The following is a 25,127-nucleotide window of genomic DNA, read 5'->3' as shown; positions in this document are numbered from 1 at the left end:
TATTTGTTTGGCTTTCTAACTATTTTGATCTGAGCGTTACTGATTAGTGTTATGTAGACGAAAGGCGTGTCGGGCGTATCAAATAATAAGCCTGGTACCTTTACTTATTATTTGCGACACTTGGTCGATGCCACTGCTGGTAGACGCTCCGTCCCGGAGGGTATCATCAGTACAGTAATCAGCACTTATTTGTTTAAATGAATATCAGTTATATGGTCTCCTTTTTTTTTATATTAATGAATTATTCTAAATACTAAGGATTTGCTTATCCAAGGCATAGATAATCTTGTCCGTATTTGGCACATCATTTATGGAATTTTGGGCACTCAATGCTCTTCAACTTTATACTTGTTTGGCTTTCGAACTATTCTGATCTGAACGTCACAGACGAGTCTTATTTATACTGCAACAACTTGTGTGTATTTCCTTAATATAGGAACACAGCTATATTTTGCGCAATGGCAATTTCATCATGGATCACTTTCTCCACAATCAGGGGGTTCATAAAGGGATGAAAAATAAGTTTGAAATTTGTTTTACAATTTAAAAAGCTATCAATATATTAATCTAAGTTGCAATATAAGAACAATATTAAGTAAATGTCATAAAAATTTAACTTTTTTTGTATTCGGCGCAAAACTGGGGAAGGTCTCGGTAGAACCTCGCCCCTCGATGTTGACATGAAAATCAATTATATGGTAATTTTTTTATAAATTAACTGTTTTGGATAGTATGTATATTATTCTAAATACTAAGGATTTTCTTATCCCATGCATAGATCACCTAAGCCGTATTTGGCACAGAGCAACGTCATCTGTATCTTTGGCACAACATTTTCGGAAATTTGTATCCTCAATGCTCTTTAGCTTTATACTTGTTTGGCTTCCGAACTATTTTGATCTTAACGTCACTGACGAGTCTTATGTAGATGAAATGCGCGTATGGCGTATCAAATTATAAGTCTGGTATACCTTATTTACGATCCTGGGTCGATGCCATTGCTTGTTGACGTTTCATATCCAAAGGTATCACCAGCCCAGTAGTTAGCACTTCGGTGTTGACATGAATATCAATTATATGGTAATTTCTATGAATTAACTGTTTTCAAAAGTATGAAGTATTCTAAACACTAAAGATTTTCGGATCGAATATAGATATTAGAATACGTTATTGTAGTTCCATCTGATTATATATATATTTTTTTATATGTAATTGGTAAATTGGTTCTTATTTAACTAAAGGATTGTTTTCAATTGTTCTATACTTGATCCAGTCTCAGACCTTGTAATGGATTTTTGAAGAGTGTGTTGACATTTGAATTACCGACTACAATGAGAGAAGATATGGAACTTGTTATACACTGTTAAAATTTACGTGACATTTGTCTCACGGGCTACATTGAGGTCTCGTATAGACATTATTATATTCTTGTATAGATCTGGAATGTGCATTTAATTGTCTCATCAGCTACACAAGTTAAAATATTTACCATGTTTTATATTCGTTGTTGTGAGACAGTTCGTTTCTATCATTGTTCGTGTTTGGTTTAGTTGTAGTTCAGTGTGTATGCTGTTCATTTGTTTTCCTGTTATAATTATTACAACAGGAAAACAAATGAACAACATACACACTGTAAACTGATGTGTTCCCTCTGTTTTGGTTTGTTGCCCCGATTTGTGTTTTTGTCTAATCGCATTATGACATTTCACAGCTGTATTATACTACTGTTGCCTTTATAATTACTTCCATACAAATTGTCACAGTTCTGACATTTATCCCATAGGCTACATACAGTGAGGTCATATGTTATTGTATAAATTAAGTACATTTCCGTCATGATTTGAATACTATTATTGTATGAAAAAATGTTAAAAAATATCTTAATGTTTATCAAACATTTAATAAAGATATTTCTAAACCAAAGATCTGATCTGTTATTTGTAAATTTAAACTGTTATTTAAGCTTTTGAATAAATAACCTAAATAATAAAGTAAACTTGCGACGTTGTTGTTTAAAGTTAAAGAATAATCAATTTCAATCTTCCGTACTGAGTAACTAAATGATAGATAATTGTTTACAGTGGACATTTAACAAGTAAGAATCGAGACCTGCGGACATTTAGAATAATCCAGGGTCATACCAGACGTACACATGCTACCTGTTCTTACCTTTTTCATATAATGACTTTTCCTTCATTGGCATGTTCTACTACACAGTTGGTAGTTTAGTCGTTTTAAAGCATTACCTATCTGATGCACAGCACCGAAAATACAACTTTTCCTCTATATTTAATCTTCGTAGGTCAAATGTTTGCCGTGAAAAACGTCTGTTGGTGCTATTTCTTCGGCACATTGAGAAACAAGACGGTAAACTCAATCAGCAATACATGGAACCTTCTTGATGCGTTTTTTTCCCTTGTTTTTATTTTTCAGTGTTGTGTTTCTAGTGTTTGTTGTTTTGTACACGTCTTATCTCTTCTTGGGTTTGTCTGTTGTCTATTGGTTCACACTTTTACGAACATTTCGGATGTCTACTTTCCTTGTATTGTCATTTCTGTTTTTTTATATACTAATTAAAGTATTGATGTTAATATTGCCTCTGTACTCCGAACTATAAAATTTTACCCATGCCAAATAATATTCCGGCTACAATAAGGTTAGAAATTTATTTTGATAATTATATGATAATTCGTATATTTTAACTTATTAGATTAGTTCAGGGATAGTCACATGTAATCTATTTTCGAAGGTAAATAGAAAACGTCGGATAGCAAAAAGCATATTGCACGGTTATTTTTGAATATTTAAAAACCGATATACTTTGAGACGTCATGTAAAAATTTCATGATATTGTAAGAAGTTTTTAAAAAGTGTATATTTATGATCAATTATTTGAATAAATTCTTCAAATACATAAGATGTACAAATGAGAAAAATGAAAAATAAATAAATAACAAATATTATAATATTCAAACATCAAACAAAATAAAATGATCAAATATAAAACACTGACAATTTTGATACAAATATGGTCGGCAATTTATTAAATAACAATTATAGCCTTTGTGTGAGGTCCGTACATGATATATCGACCTCATACAAAGGCTATAACTGTATAATACACATTTTTGAGAATGTGCTGACATTTGTCTCGCTGGCTACAACGAGTTGAGATACAGACATGTCTATAGTGCTTATATTAGACTCAACGGCTACAAAGAGGTGAAAAAAAAACTTGTAATTTATTTTGATAACAACAGCAACGATGAGGCCGGATAACAGAATATAGAACTTGTTAAAAAAAGAGGGACGAAAGATACCAAAGGGACAGTCAAACTCATAAATCTAAAACAAACTGACAACCCCATGGCTAAAAATGAAAAAGACAAACAGAAAAACAATAGTACACATGACACAACATAGAAAACTAAAGAATAAACAACACGAACCCCACAAAAAACTAGGGGTGATCTTATGTGCTCCGGAAGGGTAAGCAGATCCTGCTCCACATGTGGCACCCGTCGTGTTGCTTATGTGATTACAAATCCGGTAAATAGTCTAATTCGGTAGGTCACATTCATGAAAGGGAAGAGGGTTGTAGTTACGACGTAAGGAACATATCCGATATCATTTGTGAAACGGTTATTCCATAACGGTCAACCAACTCGTAAAAACTTCTACAGAGTGTGGTGACATTTATCTCACCGGCTACAATGAGGTTAGATGTAGAACGTATTCGAGGCCGTCACTCGGCTAACAGAGGGATTGGCTAATTAATCAACAGTATATGATGGTAATCGGGCGGTAGGTCTGTTGATAGGTCGGAAAAGTCTGTTGATCCGGTGTTGTCGAGAAAAAACATTGCAAGGCCAGCAAGTTTCATGCATAGTATAACTTTTTTTTTTTTTTTTTTTTTTTTTTTTATCTTAAATAACTATTTATGGTCTGTCAAAAAAATCAAGTGTATTTAATCCGGTGTAGTTATTATTTTTCTAGCTTAGATGAATGATCAATGAAATAAAAATGCGTGTTTGTCATTAATAAATTTCTACACGTTTTACACTAAGTCTTACAAAATGTACACAAAATTACTAATTGGTTAAATTTACTTATGTGCAATATTTTGAACATAAAAGGTAATGCACATCATGTCTGAGAACCATCTTCATATAATTTTGTGAAACAGCCAAGGGAAAATCAGTATTTGGTGACATAAATCAATTTGTATTCGAAGTCTGATATTTTAAATTTTCATAAAAGCAATAGAAAATGTTTTTAAGTTACAAAATAAACACAAGAAATCGTTTGTACTGTGTCTCTTAATAATACACATTTTTAATAAATATTTACAATTAGTTAGCGAGAGTCGAGAGCTAGGACATTTAAATAAGATCATATGAAGCATGTATTGAAAATACCGTGACGACAGTACAAATAATACGCGGTTTTTATTGAACTATATGTGTTTTTTGTGTGATCACAGCGAAATTGATTCCTCTTACTGACTTTTGGAATATACATAACTATGCGTAAACATGTAAAATGTTAAGTTACAATACACTGTAAAGGACTTATCTTATTGAGATGGGTTGTGCTGCTTCCATGAACACTTCATCAAATGAAGAAACAGCTAGCAATAAAAAAGAAAGGTAAATATGAACTGCAATATTGTCTAATTTATTTTCGAATACATGCATACAATTTTTGGGGCCCTTTATAGCTTGCTATATATTCGGTGTGAACCAAGGCTCCGTGTTGAAGCTTGTACCTTGACCTATAATGGTTTACTTTTATAAATGGTTATTTGGATAGAGTTGTCTCATTGGCACTCATACCACCACAAATGTTCATAAAACTAATAAACAGCGTACTCGTTCTACAACTTCTTATATCTTATACTCATCATTATATTTTTCCTTCCCTAGTTGCAACTTTTTGTGGAGGGCTCCGATACAGAGAACTGGGATCTTTTCGCGAGGGGTATTAACTCTGTTGGTTGATATATAACGGAAGATCGTCTAGAATCTGCAGTGAGGCGTGCATGAGTTGTGGGGTACAGATGTCCTCGATTTTTTCAAATCCCCCATTTATATGTTGAGAACTTGTGAAATCACGACCAATAAAATATTTCATAAGATACATATTTTATGGCAACAGTAGTACTCATTCATATGGTTTTCAGTTTTTTAGGTTTCAATCTGATTTGAAACAGTTAAAAAGAGTTACACAAAAAAAATTGAAAGATGAAAAAAGTAAAATCACAAAAATACTGAACACCGAGGAAAATTCAAAACGGAAAGTTCCTTATCAAATAGCAAAACTAATTGATAAAACATATCAAACGAATTGACAACAACTTTCATTTTCAAATGTAGAAAATGGTGGATTGAACCTGGTTTTATAGCGCTATACATCACACTTGTATGACAGTCGCAACAAATTCTATTATATTTACAAACCAATACTGACTCATTGACATTTTACCGTTGAAATGGCAACATGTGCAACCTGTTGATATATTTGAAATATAAAAAAGTGACCCATTCCCTAGCTGCACATATGTAAAATTGAGAATACCTTCATGTAGAAAAAGAGGCACCTATCTTTTCTGACCCGTGGATTGGAACAACTGTACTGACATGGTAAAAAAAGGTCACGATGTCATTATTTCGACCTTCAAAAAATATATATTTAATTGTTTACTTACTGTAAACAAAGTTATTAAAATAATAACTTGCACACAAAGGATCTTATTTCAGTCCTTTGAAACCTGCTCGTGCATTATTAAACGCGAACTAAATATCGGAGATACCTGACTAATTAATAGGCCATCTTAAAATCAGTATGTACGAAATAGGATCGGAGAAAACACCCATCAATACACCATAATTTACAACTTTAGAAAAGTTTTGATTCAAAGTGCTTTTGGTTACTTTAATAACTTAGGTCAATAATCAAACTGTATTATAAGACTATATGGGCCAATTATACCAATTACTCTTAGAATTCCTTTTTATCCACAAAAGGATCAAAAACCAAAAATCACATCACAGAAGAAGTGGTCTAAATTCTTAATAAAAACGATTTTATCTGGAATAAAGTGTAAAGACTACCATTTTACATAACTAAAAATTCAAAATTACACTGACTCCAATACCGTTTTACTCACAGAGTATTGGGAAAATGAATTTCTTTATAAAATCAAAATGATACAAACAAATAAATGTACATTATGTAAGGAATCAATATAGAAACCAAACATTTAACACATATTCTGGATTTGTCCAAAAGTATCTGACTGATGGGAAGAATTAAATACATGGGTATTTACAACAACACAGATTAAATTTCCCCTTAATTTGGTAAAAGTTCTATTTTGGAATAGAGAAAAAAATGAAAAAAAGAAACCTCATTATATTGTAAACAAAATATTATAAATACAGAACAAAAATGCAAAAACGTAAAAATTGTACAATGAAAAAATCATCTAAAAGAAAATATATTAATTGATTTAAAATAAAGCATTGGAAAGAGCACACTCCTGTTGGAAACTGTCTTTAACCACTAGAATAAAATAATTAGAAAAAATAAAAATTATAAATTATATTTACTCCTCTCAATCCACGCTACATATGTTTTTTTTATCATTGTAATTTTGTTGAATTGTCAAATCATTCATTAGAGAAATAAAATGTACTTGTCCTCACTATGATTATTGATGGTTAAGAATGACTTATTACTTTATTCTTAATATATGATATTCTCACATGTATTTCTGCCAATAAACTCATTACAAAGACAATAAAATGGATAAAAGCAAATAAAACAGTATACAATTATTATTAGCTATCAAAGGCTAAATCATTGAAGCATTTTATACATTGAATAAAAATAATAAATATTTCACGAAACTTTTATTTCCATAAATGATTCCAAATGAATCTTTCCCTCGTAAATTTTACGGACGCCAGCACGAGTTGGTTGACCGTTATGGAATAACCGTTTCACAGTTGAGATCGGATATGTTCCTTATGTCTTATCTACAATACTCTTCCCTTTTCACGAATGTGACCTACCGATGTAGACTATTTACCGGATTTGTAACAACACGACGAGTGCCACATCTGGAGCAAAATCTGCTTATCCTTCCGGAGCACCTGAGACCACCCAAGTTTTTGGTGGGGTTTGTGTTACTTCGTCTTTAGTTTTCTATGTTGTGTTTTCTGTACTTTTATTTGTCTGTTTGTCTTTTTATATTTAGCCATGGATTTGTCAGTTTATTTTATGAGTTTAAGTGTCCCTCTGGTATATTTCGTCCCTCTTCTTCCTCTAAAGCGGTCTCTTGGTATGCAATATAAAATCCTAATACTCTTGTAAAATTCTAAAATTTAATATTGTGAATATGAATATTTTTATGTAGATATTAATCACCCTAAAATATTGGTACTGCTCGGTTAGCTTGTCTGTGGGATTGCAATTCATACCTGGTAATATGTTTACATCTTTCAATTGTGTAGCAGTGTCAAATGGTTTATCTCAGAAGCAGAGATTTCATAATTTAATTTTATAAAAAACGGTTCTCGTTGGAATGTTGAATGAACACACCAGGTTTTGTTTAGCACTATCCTACTCCATATCAATATCGACGATGAATCGGACAAAGAGAAAGGTTGATCAAATTAGTATTTTGCACTTTCTGTCCTTATTTGTCCATACAAATATAAGCATTTAATGGGACCATATTTGTTCCCATTGCTGTCTCATAAACCAGGAAAGTGAGGTTATTGCATTTCAGTAATAAAGTAAAACTAAAAATGACTGTAAGGTGTTGCAAAATATAAGGTTTACTACTTTTTACTGCTTTATTTATAGTGTACACAAAAGATCAGTCTCGAGCTCTCCTAACAGTAATCCTCAGAAAAATGGAACCACTGCTATGCCAACACCCCCGAAATTACCTAAATCCGCATGTGTATCTTCGAGTCAACAAGAGAAATCATCTCAAAAACTCTCAAATAATTCTGACAAGAAGATTCAGCCATCAACTAATAAGAAAGTGGACGAATCGGTCAAAAAAGGGCAAACAGAGTATTTTAAAGAGTTAAAAAAAGTCTCAAATAATTCTGACGAGAAGAACCATTCATCAGCTGCTAAGAAAGTGAATAAATCGGTCAAAATAGTACAGAAAGAGGAATCCGAAGAATTAAGAAAACAGACTAGTGACTTGATGGTATCTCCTCAAGACACCAACTCAAATTTACAGAATACTGTAACGAGTGATGCAGTTTACCAGGGGTATTTAGACAGAGAGTTTACTTCAACTGACAGGATTATCAGGATTTTTACAAGTAGTACCTTTACAGGTAAATGATGTTATTTTTCTGCCATTCAAAATTGATTATACCCCGAAGGATGTAATCAATTTTAAATGAATTTTCACAGTTTGCAAGCATTTAAAAAAAAACATGACCGTTAATCTGTCCCTGTCGTTTATATTTGCGAACCCCGCTCCTGTTGGTGTTATGTCTTAATTGATTATATCAGTTTATCATATCGCAGGGGCGTGCTTGTTCCGGGTACTCCAGCTTCCCTCATCAATCAAAACAGCCTACCACGAAACAACCAAATTGTACATTTAAGTAAAAAAAAACAATATTAACAATTGATCAACCATTAGTTTATAAGTGAAAATCTGACATAAAAATAGAAATCGCATTTTACATAGGTGTATAACACTTTCTTAGATATTCCTAAAATGTTGTTGTCCTGGATGAGCTTTGTATCACGTACAAATTAACAGTGGAGACAATCTATCACAGGTAGGCATTTATCCCTTTGTGAGTTTTGTTTGGCTTGCTTGCTTTGTTTTTATAAATGTTTGCTCAAGCATTGTAATTAAAATTGACATCTTAACACAATCCTTTGTCTTGCTAGCATTATGAAAAGAGCTTTAAAGCTTAGTTTGATCTTACGTCTATAAATGTAATGATGAGGTCATAAGAGTTAACTTTTGAAGATCATAGCGTAAATGGCAATCATGCATTTTAAACACAAGGCCATAAAGGGTGGACTTTTTCAAGGGGACGATCAATATATATTCAGAAGCATGCTGAAATAGAATAATGAAAAAAACAAAACCTATGGGTATGTCTGTCAATAACTGTAAAATAACCCGTCTCAGCAACAAATGAAAATAAATCATCCATTCGATAACATTCATAAGAGATAAAAAAAAGTATTCGCATCTTTTACAAGTAACATTACAGCTAAGAAAATTGCAGTATACTGTTTTACATTTGTTTGTCCTTCTACCCTTCTATCCATAGAATCTTTGTTGCATTCTTCTTAGGAACTACATATCAGAACAACCAGAAATTTGGAAATAAGGATAACATTAGCAAGTTGTGCAATTCAATACGTTACTCGACGCTTTAAAAATTACCGTTTATATTCATCGGTATATATTTAATTACTTACCTATAATAGCCATGTAATAAATAAAAATTTCATATTTTTCATAGGATTTGTTTTGAAATTTGAAATAAATGATCATACGAGCTAGCTTTAATGTATGATTGTTTTATTTATACTCATTGCTCAACGACAGCCTGTTTACTTTATGCATGTACTTAAAGCTATGCCTTTAGAAATGATATCATTAGTCAGCAGTAGCTAATGTTTTTACTTGTTAGTCACAACAGCATATTAGAAAGGAATACAGTCATCAGAAATAAATCCTTTAAATTAAATGAACAGTTCATTTAGGAAAAATTAACCTTAATTGAAATTAATCTCGTGTTAAGATAAGCATTTAGATAATTTATTTTTATCTATAGAAATAAGGTTTGAAATAATTTACAATGCTTAATGAGTTAATAATATTGAATACCAATGAGGAAATAATCAAGGCTTAGCAGGGGACACAATAGTACTCACAATTTATAATAATAATTTCAGACACTAAGCATGAGAGAAATAGACTGATGGAAACAACATTTCCTCGGCTTAGAGAATACTGTCAGCAGAGAGGTTTTGAGTTCCAAATTGTGGACATGAGATGGGGAATAAGAGATGAAGCAACAAATGATCACATGACTACGGAAATCTGTCTACACGAGCTTGCTAACTGTCAGAAATACTCTGCTGGACCTAATTTCTTGGTATGATTATTCATTGAATCTAGTATTTTTAAAGACAAATCCTTCTATTCAGATCTACCAATAATATCTTCTTTATATTGTATTTTTACTTTAGGCTAGGTCAAAGCTTTAAAATAAGCAAATAAAAAAATGGGGTCACCGACCTCGTTTTCGATTTAAAACGCCATCTTTTTCATGGAATTTGGAAATTGGGACTTCTAGTCAATAGCAGTGTAACATTTTTTTTAAAGTCCGTATCCAATAAAAACTTGTCTGTTTTGTTAACCTAGTTGTTAATACAAACTATTTTAATAATATCACCCTTTACTGAATGGAAAATAATAATGATAAGTCGCTATAATAGTTTTCCCGCCTTTTTTTATTGTGAAATACCTATAAAAAAAATAAGTTTAAAAAAAATTGACCAATAATTTTTCCATGAGTCTTCAATAGAATATGCGTTGTTTATATCTAAACAAAATAAGGAAATAAAAAGATGGGGTCACCGTAATGGAAAAAGAGATATTTCACAAAAGGGGTTAACAATTTGAATTGGCGGGAACACATTGCGCTAATTCTAAAAACAACGTCGAAAGACGTTCGGCCGTTTTAGGCTATATTCTCACAAATTAGAGACAACCCAGTTCTCGTTATTTGCTGTTTTAATGTTTGTTTGTTTTAAACTACGATAAATTCACAGTAATCTACACATGATAGTACTTAGTTTTCAGTCAGTATCACAGACATGTAATATAAATGCGGTGGTTGAAAAACAATGCGTTTTACAAAAGTACACACGAATGCTTCTGTGAACATTTCATTTCAGGTTATTCATAGTGCTTACGTGTTGAACAGAAATTCTTTTTAAAATAGTGAAGACATTTCATATAATATCATTGTTCAATCAAAGTACATCTGAAAGACAAGACAGAATTTTGCTTCCGGTATCATGAATTTTAATTTCGTTTAAGAATGTTGTTCCTTTTTATTTTGATGATAATTACTTAAAATCATCAGAAATCTAAGACTCCGTTTCCAATAACAATAAAGATCAATCATTTCTGAGATCGGCATTCGCCGATCTTTAGTATTGCAAAAATGAGAAAGATCGATCTTCAATCGGACGTAAACATTACATCCCCAGACGTAGTTTTAAAAGAACGATTTTTTTATGAACCGATTTTTCTTCAAGTGAAAACGCTTTAGATACATCGCGATCGACTTTTCAATCAATCAATCGATATAAAATTCCAAGTGTTTTATGTAGATATGAAAATAAATCTGCGCATGGTCAGTTTAAAAATGTTTTCAGTGTTTATTCTCAAATGATTTGACAAAACGTGCCATGGAGATAATAAAAACCAAATTAATATATTCGACGTTTTTTGCGTCATTCTTCTGAAAATATATAAATAAAAAAAGAAAATGTGGTATGATTGCAAATAACACAATGCTCCACAAATGACCAATTGACACTGGAAATTATTAACTATGGGTCACCGTACTGCCTACAACAATGAGCAAATCCCATACCGCATACACAACTATAAAAGGTCCCGAAAAGTCAAATGTAACACAATTCAAACTAGAAAATAATAAAAAAAAAAAAATTAATGAAAAACAAATGTGTGACTCTTTTGCAAACAACAACCACTTTAAATTACATACTCCTGAGTTGAGACAGGACCCGTTACAGAGTTGAGTATGAATAAAACCTAGTCCGACCTCTTTTCTCAAATCTCCTTTTAACTATTTTTTCCCATATGCATTCCTCTGTAATTCTTCATTCCGACATCTTTTTAACACAGACACGATTATGTTTTTTTAAACAAAAAATGCGCACCTTATACATAAATATCAAACAATCGGGACAAACTCGGAATGGTCATATAAAAAAACCTACAATGTTAGAAGATTATATGTTAACTTCTCTAGATGTACTTTGTTTTACATGTATGCGTCATTAGGTTACTGTTTTGTTGGTGTTCATTTGAAATCTAATTATCATATTCATGTAAAAATGTAAGTGCAGTACACATTCAAAATACGTCAGTGCAATTTGCCATATCCATACCTATTGCTAAAGATACACTGAATTTTGAGGACATGATCAGAAAGATTGATGATTTTCGTACTTTCTTAATGATTTGTAAAATATCGATGTAATTAAGAACCTACAAAAGTCTATACATGTAGAAAATTAAGGAAAAAAGTATTATATTATAATTTGATTGGCTCATCCTGTTGTCGAGTATCCATATTCTATTTCGTTTCTTTACGGTCATTTTTGTGTATTTTTTGTTGTTAGATTGCTGTATAGTTGACTCTCTTTTCATTCTCATATTTTATCCAATTCTGGAACATGTCTATTATTTAAAAACAATTTTCATTTTTTTCTCGGCAAAGTGACCTATCAAAACGATTGTCACTCTCTCCATCGGCTCAAAGAGGAATAACTCTAATAAACGTTTCCCGTTCGCGGAAACCGCGACGTCATAAACCACTGACGGCATAGTACTGTTGCGCTTGTATATGCGCATAAACAATAGAGGGATTTGTCTTTAAGGTTCCTGGTTCGATTCCCGTTTGGAATGAAAATTTCGGGAATCAATTTTCGGCTCTCCCTTGACACCATCTGCGAGTGTGGTCTTGAGGAAACGATGATAGTCCGTCGGAAGGGGACGATAAATGGCTGACCCGTGTTAAGAGAGAGTCATATCTCTTGCACGTTAAAGACACCCTTGTAGATTTCGAAAAAGAGTAGGCTAATGCCGCTACAAGGCAGCACTCGCACCCGCAAAGTGGAAAGTGATTAATATAAGTTGCAAAACTTGTTTCCCAATCCACTATAAATAAATATGTTTAAACTAAGGTCTTTTTCTGTTCCCTAAGGGGATACGCCTTTTGTGTCATCCCACGATTTGTCAGTTATCTTGCTTTTGAATCAAAAAAATAAAACTATTTTTTCAGTTTAGTTATTTTCTTATACGAAATGTAAAGCTATCTTAATTAACAATAATAAGATACAGTAGAGTTTATTACATATCTATCTTGTTTGCAGTCACTGTTGTCTCATAAATATGGAAAGTGTTCACTTCCAAGACAGATTCCTGCAGAAAAGTATGAGAAAATTATCAAATTCATAGACTTGAGTGATCAAACACAGCTTTTGTCAAAGTAAGTAAGATTAATACAGTTTCAAACTGATGAGTTGAGCTTGGTTTAACTGATACTTTTCATTTGTTCTTATATCGTGCTGTTATACTGACATCCAAGGTCTTTTCGTATATAAAATCAATTAGAACTGACAATTGTGGAGTTGCTCCCCTAAAAAGAGGGCCAGTTAATAACTGATACAAAACAAAAAACCACAACATACTAAATGAACAATTCCAATCAGTCTTCATCAACAAAACAAAAAAGTAATAATACAGGGACAAATCCAGATCCAGTCATACAGTCACTCACATTAATACACCTGGCAGGCAGAAACTTTTACACAACATCAATCCACACAAAGCCAGTGGCCCAGACAACATTAGCGGCAGAATACTAAACGAAATTCAAAACATAACGGCACCAATCATCACCATCATTTTCCAGAAATCACCGACAACAGCCTGTATTAACCATCTGACTGGACACATGCAAAAAGGAAAAAATACAACGCAGTTAATTACAGACCAATCTATCTTACTTGTATCAGTTGCAAACTAATGGAACATGTCATAACGAATCACCTAACTAATCATCTCGAAAATAACAACATATTAGATGACATCAGGCACGGCTTCAGACACTCTAGATCGTGTCAACTATATATATATTTTCAAATTCAGACAATAACACTCAAACAGACTCTATAACTATGGACTTTGACAAAGCCTTTGAAAAAGTCCCACACCAACGACTCTTATACAAACTTAACTTTTGTGGTATATAAAAAAATGAAACTCTAAACTGATCTCTGCCTTTTTATCAAACCGCACACAAACAGTATTCCTTGATAGAGAGTCATCAGATGTTGCTTCAGTTACTTCTGGTGTCCCAAAGGGAGAAGTCCTGTTCTAGTTTTGGTATATAAATAACCTACCAGAATATTCGAAATCTAAAACCTCAGACTGTTTGTAGACAACAGAATCATATGCAAAAGTATCTAATCTCCAAAAAGATTGTGATAGCCTTCAAAAAGATCTTGATGCTGCTGCAAAGTGGGAAGAAGACTGGCTGATTGCTTTCCATCTTGACAAATGTACAGTTCTAACTGCCTGAAACACGAACACTACAATCAAAAATGATTACATTCTCCACATGCAGCCATACCCTAGAATCCGTCTCTTCAGCAAAATATCTTGACATAACTCTTCAATCTGGTCTAAAATGGACTCAACACACAAAAAATATTATTGCAAATGCAAATATAAGCCTAGGCTTTCTTAAGAGATCTTAAAAAAATTGAAGCGATTTCTGTCTTTTTAAGACATAACTTACAATTGTCAGACCAAAACTAGAGTATGCTTGGTCGGATTGGAACTCTCATACTGCTGAACAATGCAGATGAGATGGTTCAACGTCGGGCTGCTGGGTATGCCGGTAATCGTTACCACAACACAGGTAGCATTACAGACATGCTCAATACTTTACACTGGCCTAGCTTACAACAACGCATACTTAAAACTAGACTCATAATGTTTTATAAAATTGTTCAACATATTGTCGAAGTTCCATCAGACTTACTTATATATGTACCAACAGATAATAGAGCCCGACAAATTCATCCACAAACTTACAGACACTTGCTTACATTAAAAGATTGTTACAAATGTTAATTTTTTCTCTTTTACATGTTTGATTGTACCTTAAATTTGTTTGTGAAACTCAGATAACAAGGGCCGGAAGAATCAACTAGTTTAAGAAACACTACACTAAAGGGGTTCAAGTCACAAGATCGCGTTTAAAAATTGCCTCTCAGTACCAGGTAAAATTTAAACTAATTCTTCAGGTAACATATTCTTTCGAATGACACTTCTGAACCGGCTCATCCCTGGAAAGTTTAAAGTTGAAATGATTTTGAGGTAATCAAAAATATTGGTGAAATTTCATTGATAATTTAATTGAATTGCTGAAGGCAAAGATATCTTTCATAACAAAAATCGTATGATAGCTATTGGTGTTATCTATTTGCTTTTCTTGAAAACGGTCAAATTTTGTTTTGCCAGGTGGTATTTAAAAGATGACAACTGTGTTCCACCACTATATATCCTTCAGCCAATCAGCAGTCATCTGCCAGAATTTATTGTAAAACAAAACAAAGAGAAACATAATGCAGCCAAAGATCAATGGTGGAAAGAGAGTGACATGATGTTTGATAGCTTAGTAACAGGTGCAGAGAAGGCTTTAACAAAAGAGGAGGCATACACTTTCAAAATTTCAGGTATTTTCTTCTTTAATTATTTGACTAACATATCAACAAATGTAATATTAGAATTACAACGGGTGTCAGATGTGGAACAAGACCTGATAACCCTTACGGAATACATGAGATCGCCACTATTTATGCGATTCGAGTTGCTCAGTTTCTTAGTTTTCTTGGTTTTGATATGAAAATTGGTGTTTTGTCTTTTCGTCGATTTTAACTAAATTTTTCCCAAGGCTTTGTCAGTTTGCCTTCCACTTTTGAGTTTGATTGTCCTTATAATATCTTTCGTCTCTGCCTATTTTCTCCATCTCAGAAAATAATTATATTTTTCTGAATCTCGCAAGTAATATAGAAACGCACAAAACGCTCATACTTATGTTGCGGATAATTTTGGTTAATAAAGCAAGGTCAAAGTCCATTTGTTTATTAGTACTATTGTATTTGCTGCTAGAACTTATATAATAAATAAGGTTACCTTGAGTTATCAAGGTAAAGGTATATGGCTGATATCTGGCAGATACAACTTGGAGTTCCGGTTTGTGGTAAGACGTCTGTTTTCATCAAGTTCTGGAGATATTCTGCAAAGTCAAAGAGTACTCACCGAGAGTTGACACGAACAGAATAGAGAATCGTCCAGGTTCCGTGATAATGAGTTCCGGACGATTTCAACAGTACTATGGCGACATCGATAGTAAGTGGGTACTGCGCATGACCAGAATTATCAAAACATGAAGTGTTTACTGTGCACGCGGGACCGGATGTCGCAGACCTCTATGTACAAATGCGTGACAAAATTAACGTGATTTATGGGACATCCATCCTTGATTGCGACATTGTGCATCTTGACAGGAAGTCACGTTTTGTTTCTCGCACTTTTAAAGGTAGAAACTCCCAGATTGGCCTACTGGTTCTCTGGTTTTTAACTTAGGTAGTAAAAAACAGTTAGACCCCCCAGTTTTTGTGAGGTTCGTGTTTCTCAGTCTTTAGTTTTCTATGTTGTGTTATTTTTTTTGTACTATTATTTGTCTGAATGTTTTTAAGCCATGGAGTTGTCAGTTTATTTTTGACTTATGAGTTTGAATGACTCTCTGGTATCTTTCGCCTTTCTTTTAGGAGTTTAGTTTCGCATTATAGACATGGTGGATTTTTTAAATATGTTAGGTTTTGCATATTGAAATTCATTTTTAAATAGCTGCAGTAAAAAAATAATAATCTAGACAGTGTCTTTGTGTAATCATAAAGATATCTTAAGTATGTTTTATTGGCCATTTCATGTTCTTCAGTCCGCATCTTGGTATTCATGATATAAAAAAGAAAATGTGGTATGATTGCCAATGAGACAACTATCCACAAAAGACCAAAATGACACAGAAATTAACAACTATAGGTCACCGTACGGCCTTCATCAATGAGCAAAGCCCATACCGCATAGTCAGCTATAAAAGGCCCCGATAAGACAATGTAAATCAATTCAAACGAGAAAATTCTGACTTGGGACAGGCACGTACATAAATAATGATGCGGGGTTAAACATGTTAGCGGGATCCCAACCGTTCCCTAACCTTGGACAGTGGTATAACAGTATAACATAAGAACGAACTATAAAAATCAGTTGAAAAAGACTTAACTCCTCAGATGGACAAAAATACAAGTGGACGTGGCCCGGTACGTATACATCCCGACACCAAAAGACACAATGAACAGATCTGAGAGTAATGATGGTCATTGGTAAAGAAATTATAGTGATGATTTCAAACACAGTTTTTTAGAACGAACTTTCCAACGCAATTTACGAAAAAAACAGAGCGATTGACATATGATTTCCCCTTCTCTTTTTGTAGCAAATTTTTAAAGTAAAACAAAACTAAAAAAATACAAACGTTTGCCATGGATACACAATAGATACATTTGTTTCACCATTTAAAGTATCGGCCATACAATCTTTAGAAGATTCTGATTATAGACATATGCACATGTATGACACAATCATTAAGCTTATACAATTAAAGAGCAAGGAATAGAGGACGGTTTTAAATTGTGAGGCTATATCTAAACATTGTAAGCTTACTGTTTATTGCTACCTTAAGGTTACAATACATGATTAGAATGAATGGGCGCATCCATTTTATGAGCATAACAAGGTATTCAGAATTAAGAGTATGGCTAATTCTGATTCGTTAATATGAGCACCCGTAATTTTTTATTATTAGAGACTTCGTGCATTCTGCATTATATCATTGGCAAAAAAAATATTTTCCTTAGCCCTAACGGAAATCAGATGTCTTTTCAACGCTAGGACATGACACGTTTTTTTAAAATGCAAAATTGATAGGCATTGGAGATAAGTACAAAATACGTTAAGAAAAGCAACGCGAACCTATATTTTGGGACCATAAAAAACTGTCCGAATACCTTTTCTGTAATTCTAACAAGCTTTCGTTAAAAAGTCAACTAGTTTTTTTAAGCTATAGTCTATTTCATATTTGTATTGCGTTTTGCCTTGGAAACAAGGATTGGCTTGACTTTTGACTTTCTTTGCAGTGAATATGTCATTTTCTGAACTTCTGCTGATTTGTTTGAAGAAAGCACGTATAGATCTAGAGCTTGAACACAAAAATCGATTTTTAAACACGACAATCTCGACACAAGTGCTGTTATTGAAACTACAAAATTTATTGAAAATGTACAGAAAATTTAAATCTTCACTCGAATGGCAAACTATGAAAGTAAAAATATACATGACATTCTGTAGCTAATGAATAGTTTACGATGATTAAACACCAATATTTACACATTTTTCATATTTTAAATGGCTATAGTCTGTTTCAAAAATGTACTTTTATACGAAAATGGTTTCATTTAAAACTGTTGTTCAAAATTCACCATAGTAGTTACATGTTGGATCGGTTTTGGTATCAATAATCAGTACTTGATGACATATAAAGAATCATTGGAGAAAGTGGACTTTATCTTCATGTCCTTTTTAGCTGTACCGCATTTACTACAAAAATCAGATTTGTTTTCTTACAATTTTCGACTGGGGTCATCTCTGAAAAAAAAAGTTGTGAAAATTCAGAGAGTAATACCAGAACGGTTTGAAGCTGATTTATTTGTGGCATATATATTTGTGCATCTAACGCACTATGAATTGCATGATTCTAAAAAGTATTGAGTACCGTATAGGTTACAATACACCATTAGATTGTATGGGCGCAGCCATTTAATGAGCATAACATGGTATTCAGGATTAAGAGTATGGCTAAATAAAGGCAACAGTAGTATACCGCTGTTCAAAACTCATAAATCTATGGACAAAAAGCAAAATCGGGGTAACAAACTAAAACTGAGGGAAACGCATTAAATATTTGAGGAGAACAACGACACAACATTAAAATGTAACACACACAGCAACGCTAAGTCTGATTGGTTGATATGTGCACCCGTAATTTTTTATCATTAGAGACTTCGTGCATTCTGCATTATATCATAGGCCAACAAAAAATTTCTTTAGCCCTAACGGAAATGAGATGTCTTTTTAACGCTAGGACAGGACTCGTTTTATTTAAATGCAAAATTGATGGCATGGGAGATAAGTCTGTATCTCAAAAAAGGCTATCATTGTCGCCTCTGGGGAAATTAATTGTTTATTTCAATCTATAGTTACAATCATTAAAGTAAAATTTCGGGTTGTTGTTCGAAACTGATTAGTAAAAATTCCGGATTGTGCGGGCTTGTTTGGGTTTCGGAATGGACAAGTTAAAATTCCGGATATGGGATAAGTACGCCAGACGCGCGTTTCGTCTACATAAGACTCATCAATGACGCTCATATCAAAATATTTATAAAGCCAAATAAGTACAAAGTTGAAGAGCATTTAGGACCGAAAATTCCAAAAAGGTGTGCCAAATACGGCTAAGGTAATCTATGCCTGGGGTAAGAAAATTCTTAGTTTTTGAAAAATTCAAACTTTTGTAAACAGGAAATTTATAAAAATGACCACATTATTGATATTCATGTCAACACCAAAGTGTTGACTACTGGGCTGGTGATACCCTCGGGGACGAAACGTCCACCAGCAGTGGCATGGACCCAGTAGTGTAAATAGTTATCAAAGGTACCAGTATTATAATTTAGTACGCCAGACGCGCGTTTCGTCTACATAAGACTCATAAGTGACGCTCCTATCAAAATATTTATAAAGCCAAACAAGTACAAAGTTGAATAGCATTGAGTACCCAAAATTCCAAAAAGTTGTGCCAAATACGGCTAAGGTAATCTATGCCTGAGGTAAGAAAATCCTTAGTTTTCGAAAAATTCAAACTTTTGTAAACAGGAAATTTATAAAAATGACCACATTATTGATATTCATGTCAACACCGAAGTGTTGACTACTGGGCAACTTCTCGAAGTCAGGTTCAGAAGGGTCCGTAAAATTCCATATTCATACATCGCGTTTCGTTAATTCTATACTACTGATGCATTTTTAAATTACTTAACATTTCTTTTGAAGTTACTCATACCGAGGTCATGAGAGGATTAGCAGATCAAGAACTTGGTAAGAAATGTATCTGGCTGAAACGTAATATCACAGATATTCAAAAGCAGGAACCTTCCAAAGAACTGTCAAAATTTACAGGTATATATACAATTGAAGAATATATAGATATATAAATATTTATCTTTTGAGAAAAAAAATCAGTGCACCCTCGATTTTTGTTTTTTAAAGAGAAAAAGATAGGTCCATGAAAAATTTAATTGTAATCTTAGGTAATAAGAAAAGTATGTGTTTCTTTTCAAATCCTTAAATTTGTTCTAAGAATTTATACCCCAAAATATCTTATTAGTTATGTATCGTAAGAGACTTCTTCCTCGTAATTATGCCCCTATTGAATTAAAAAGTATTATCATGTAATAGTAGTCTTCAGGCATCCAGTTAAAATACCAAGTCATCTGAAAGTGGTGAATAAAATATATGTACTTATTTCGTAGATTATATGACAATTAAAAGCAAGGTTTATAAAACATGTTTTAACCAGCTCATTTTGAAGGTTTTAAGTTCAAATATTTAGGCATCAGTAATTTACAGAGGCCAAATAGTCATATATTGATCAATAAATAACAATCTTTTACAAACGGAAGATAACCAAACTAAAAAACAAAAACAAAAACTAAAACACAGATGAACTCGACCAAAAGCGAACGCTAAAATATTTTATCTAGAAACGGACTGTCTGATAAACAATGGCCATACTCCCAACTTGGCACAGGGAATTACGGAAAAAGGGTTGGTTGCACCTGATTGATTGACTAAAACTAGGGAAATCCTTAAATATCATTAGAATGATACACTGTGTGACAAAAAAACAAAACAAAAAAAAAACCGAAAAACAATAATTTTGTTGTAGCACGTACAAGGATGAAAACTTAATGTGACGAAAATATAAAAAAAAAGAAAACGATCATTGTAAGGGAAGATTTTAAATAGCAAAGCTTTTCACACGAAGCACCTTTTAAAATAAAAATGATTTTGAATAAAACATTTTAGGAAGCATACATTTAGCTATAAACATACAGTTCTTATTATATAAGGGATATGTTTACTTTAATACTTTAGACGTACACCCTAATTAACGGACGGAGGCACATAAGTAGTATAGATTGAACTTTTTATCATGTTTCATGAGGGGTTTATCGGGAAAGTTTGTGACGTCATAGTTCTTTGACGTCATAAACCAAAAGTAACGCCAAAGACCGGAAGTGGATACCGACAATGACCGAAATTCATGAGACCAAAAATGGTCAACACACATGCGATATCGGAAGTCACATTTAGTTTCCCGACGTTCCCAGTAAGTGTTCCAAAATTTTCTCGCCCTTTTTTCGTTCAATACTTTGGGGTAATGGTTTTCAGATTTTTACCAAGGGTTACAAGGGTATGATTTTAAAATTAGGTTTGAAACGAAATATTCGAATTACGGATTGTAAGGCTTTATCAGAGGTCGGCGTTATGAAGTCCGATTACGGAAATGATATTTTCACAATGCGGTTTGAGTGCTTTCTATGAGGTCCGCGTTGACAAGTCACGAGTAGACTCGAATTCCGGATTGAGATGTTTTATGTGAGGTCCGCTTTTTCCGTTCCGTTACAAATTTGCTAAGTATAGCTAAGTACGTCACTCTTTTTTGGTTTTTGCTGCTATTGATGGCCAGGGTTTTTCTGCATCTACTGACTTAGTGTGATTTAAAGGTGTTTAATTTTCACGAAGAGTTTTTGCTGCTCCTGTAGCTCTTGTCGTGCTCATTTAATAGGCTATTAATCGTCTTCGTCCCTGCGGTGTTTTGTAGTAGCTTTGATTTTTCTGTGAACCGAATCTTTTTTTCCTCAGAAATCATGTTTAATGACCTGTTTTGAAGCTCTTCTCTGTAATTCGTTTTCATTTTATAATAGCAAAGATACCGTGTCTCGTATCCTTTGCAGCCGTTTTTGAATTGTTCTTGAAGAAGATAGAATGATTTCTGTACAAAACGTTTCCACGGGTCAGTGGTTTCGGATCTATTGTCAGTTTTTCCTTCATCTGACTTCGAGCCTAATCCATAATGGACGCGTCTAAGCTTAATTCATTAATTTCAGTTTCCGCCTCCCTTTCTCTCATGTCATATATTTTCTCCTTTTATCAATCAAGATTCTTTTTTCGTTGAGTTTCATATCCTCATATATCGCACCACAAATTGTACATTTTTGTGTCCTTTTCTTTTAACATCCGAAGATTGAATTAACTAATCCTTCAATGAATGTTCAATGCATATACAAATATTTCTTAGTTTTACTCGTTCTCCATCTTACGAATCAATGCAACCTTTTGCGAAAAACTCATTCCTGATATTATTGTAGATCCACGAATAATAGTACTTGTTCGTACAAGATTTAAATTATTTAAAAAATTGATAGAATTGCTCTGATGTTTTTATTTACTTTGAATCTGGAGCAGGTTTTCGGATTGGAGAAGATTCTCCTGTCGAGATCATGATATGCGGAGTTTATCCATGTTATTCATCACCATGTTTGTATTTTCTTTGGAATTTCGTAGTAGTTTTTTTTCTCTTTTCTTTCTTCAGCGTAATAGTTGACTCATTATTAGACATATTTTATGAGACATGCGTATTGTACTACATTGTAGTTTTATTTAACAACTGAAAAAAACGGTTTGTGTCGTCTTATATAAGTTATCGTGTCGATTTATACATTCCCTTTTCTTACTTGTTACTAACAATTGTTCCCGTTTATTTTCAAGCTACTTACATTTGCTCTCTCTATTTATAAAGATAATCCCGGCTGTTCTCGAGATTTTTTCAAGATACTGAGAGCTGCTCTTGATTTTTATTAGAGATTCCCACAACTTCTCCCGCTATTTTTCGACATAATCACAGTTGTTCTCGATATTTTTCAAGATACTCACAGTTCCTCTTGGTTTGTTTCTAGTATATGTTATAATATGCAAAAAGTGCTGGTTATAACTCCTGCGGTTTCCTTTTCTCCTTAACCGATATTTCAATGGGCGTGATGACGTCACTTCCGGTTCAGAGATGAACCGTTGTGTGTTGTTAAAAAGGTAGCAATCGGGAAGAAACCTCTTCGTTGACAGATTCTGCCAACAAAAAAAATCATTCTGGTACACAAAAAATGATGATTTGAATGAAATCAAATCAAACAGAGCTACACAAATACGATTACACCTGCTTGTAGTGTACTTTTAACTTTTGTTTACGCTGGCATCAGATATTATGACCATTGGGATTTTCGGAGACTGACTCGATGGTTAATTGGATGGTATCTAGACTTTTTTGTAATTTGGACAGTCATTTAAATAATTATGTTATAAATATTATATCGTAATTTGAGTCGAATATATGAACATGAATTTGACAGCTAGTTCCCCTTTAAGTCATTTTTTAGGGTTAAGGTAATTAACCATGAAGTTAAAAACATCAACTGTCAACTTAATTCCTGAATTTGCAGTTTACTGATCAATGAAAATGATATTGAGAAAACTCAGTGCATGTTTTACAAACCAATATACTATCTCTCTCTTATAGAATGTTATGGTCCTGTAGAAAAAGTCAAAACATTGTTAGAGGATTTAAAAGGAGATTTGTCAAGGAAATTACCATCAGAGAATATCCTATCTTATAATATTACATGGCAGGAAAAGGGTGAGTAAATATTCATATAATAGATGACACTTTATTAAATTAAGGTCACTGTATTCTATAAAATATTCTGATTTGAATCTAATCCTTATATGGTAAGAGCAAATCATGAACAATAGTTTAATTATATTTGCTATTATATTAACTATTTAGAAATTATGTCCAGTTGGTCAATTGTTGGTAATATTAGTCTTTACAATGCAGAGTTATTTAATGAACCAAAGAACATTCCATATATTATAAAACATTTTACATACATTGTTTTCTTTTTGAAAATCAGGATTGAATCCAGATTTTAAAGAACACAGTGATTACCTAGATAAAATCACTAATGATGCAGAAAAGAAATTAAAACAATTAATAAATGACATGATTCGAGCAGACAAGAAGAACACACAGGATAATTTACGTCTTGAAGTGAAACAACATCTCTTCTTTTGTCAGTCAAAGTGTGCAGATTTTAAAGGCAGAGAAGATACTTTAAAGGTAGGTCATTTCCATCATGGAATATTTTTACTAGGTTCTTATTTTGTTTTGCCTGAAAACAAAATTTAATCTATTTTAATCTAACAGACTTCTTATCTGCTTATCAGCTAAAAGTGATAAGTTTATAACGTGTGAGCACTTCTAAAATCTGTCGGCTGCACACGACTTTTTTGCCGAAACTTTCAATTACGAATGGTGTGCATTCGTAATTTTGATATTTTCATCTTATAATTGAGAGAAGTACACAAATATATCCTGCAATTTCAATGGCTTTACAGGGAATTTAGCCCATATACAAAGCAAACGACCGAAGATCTGAATGATAAAACATGATGGAATCAAGACTCTCACGTATAATATAATTGTAATTTTGGCTTCACATGAGACATGGGCTCAAATTCTCTGACAGTACCCTTTATCTCCTTCACCATATGAAACACTGAAAGGGAATACCATCCCACACTGCTGATTTTCCTATTTGAATTGTTAAACTGTGTATTGCTTGCCATGCAGTTTGGGCTTGTGCTCCTGGAAGCTGTATGGTAGCTTATAGTTGTTACAACAATAAAATTCGATCAATGGAGGATGGTTGTCTCAGTTGCTATCATACCACATATATGTGTTTCTTTTTCAGGCAGTACACAACTATATTAAAAGTGACAAAAGACATCCTCTTGTTATCCATGGAGAATCTGGAAGTGGTAAAACATCACTTATGGCCATGATTGCTAAAAAAGCTAATGAATGGCTTGATAGGAAGGCAACTGTTGTCATAAGGTAAGATTTATTAATGCAAAAAGAAATAGTCACATATTTCTACTGAACATTTTTATCTTTTCAGAAGTTTTACAATAAATAATCTTTCAGTTAACCAGA

At 33.0% G+C, this 25,127-nt stretch overlaps 1 protein-coding gene across 1 annotated transcript in view; it reads left to right on the top strand.

The window, feature by feature from the left end:
- The first annotated feature begins 4,412 nt into the window (after positions 1 to 4,412).
- LOC143057264 (NACHT and WD repeat domain-containing protein 2-like) overlaps positions 4,413 to 25,127 on the top strand; it is an 84,635-nt gene continuing 63,920 nt past the window's right edge. The window contains exons 1-9 of the mRNA XM_076230543.1: positions 4,413 to 4,649; positions 7,873 to 8,363; positions 9,958 to 10,160; positions 13,201 to 13,316; positions 15,359 to 15,573; positions 20,069 to 20,194; positions 23,652 to 23,768; positions 24,046 to 24,251; positions 24,886 to 25,028. Of these exons, the coding sequence (XP_076086658.1) occupies positions 4,585 to 4,649; positions 7,873 to 8,363; positions 9,958 to 10,160; positions 13,201 to 13,316; positions 15,359 to 15,573; positions 20,069 to 20,194; positions 23,652 to 23,768; positions 24,046 to 24,251; positions 24,886 to 25,028 (1,682 nt within the window). The 5' untranslated portion in view covers positions 4,413 to 4,584. The remainder of the gene's footprint in view (positions 4,650 to 7,872; positions 8,364 to 9,957; positions 10,161 to 13,200; positions 13,317 to 15,358; positions 15,574 to 20,068; positions 20,195 to 23,651; positions 23,769 to 24,045; positions 24,252 to 24,885; positions 25,029 to 25,127) is intronic.

The sequence above is a fragment of the Mytilus galloprovincialis genome, chromosome 13 (assembly GCF_965363235.1).
Source record: "Mytilus galloprovincialis chromosome 13, xbMytGall1.hap1.1, whole genome shotgun sequence".
Classification (NCBI taxonomy): Eukaryota; Metazoa; Mollusca; class Bivalvia; order Mytilida; family Mytilidae; genus Mytilus; species Mytilus galloprovincialis.
This window is presented reverse-complemented; position numbering and strand designations above follow the sequence as displayed.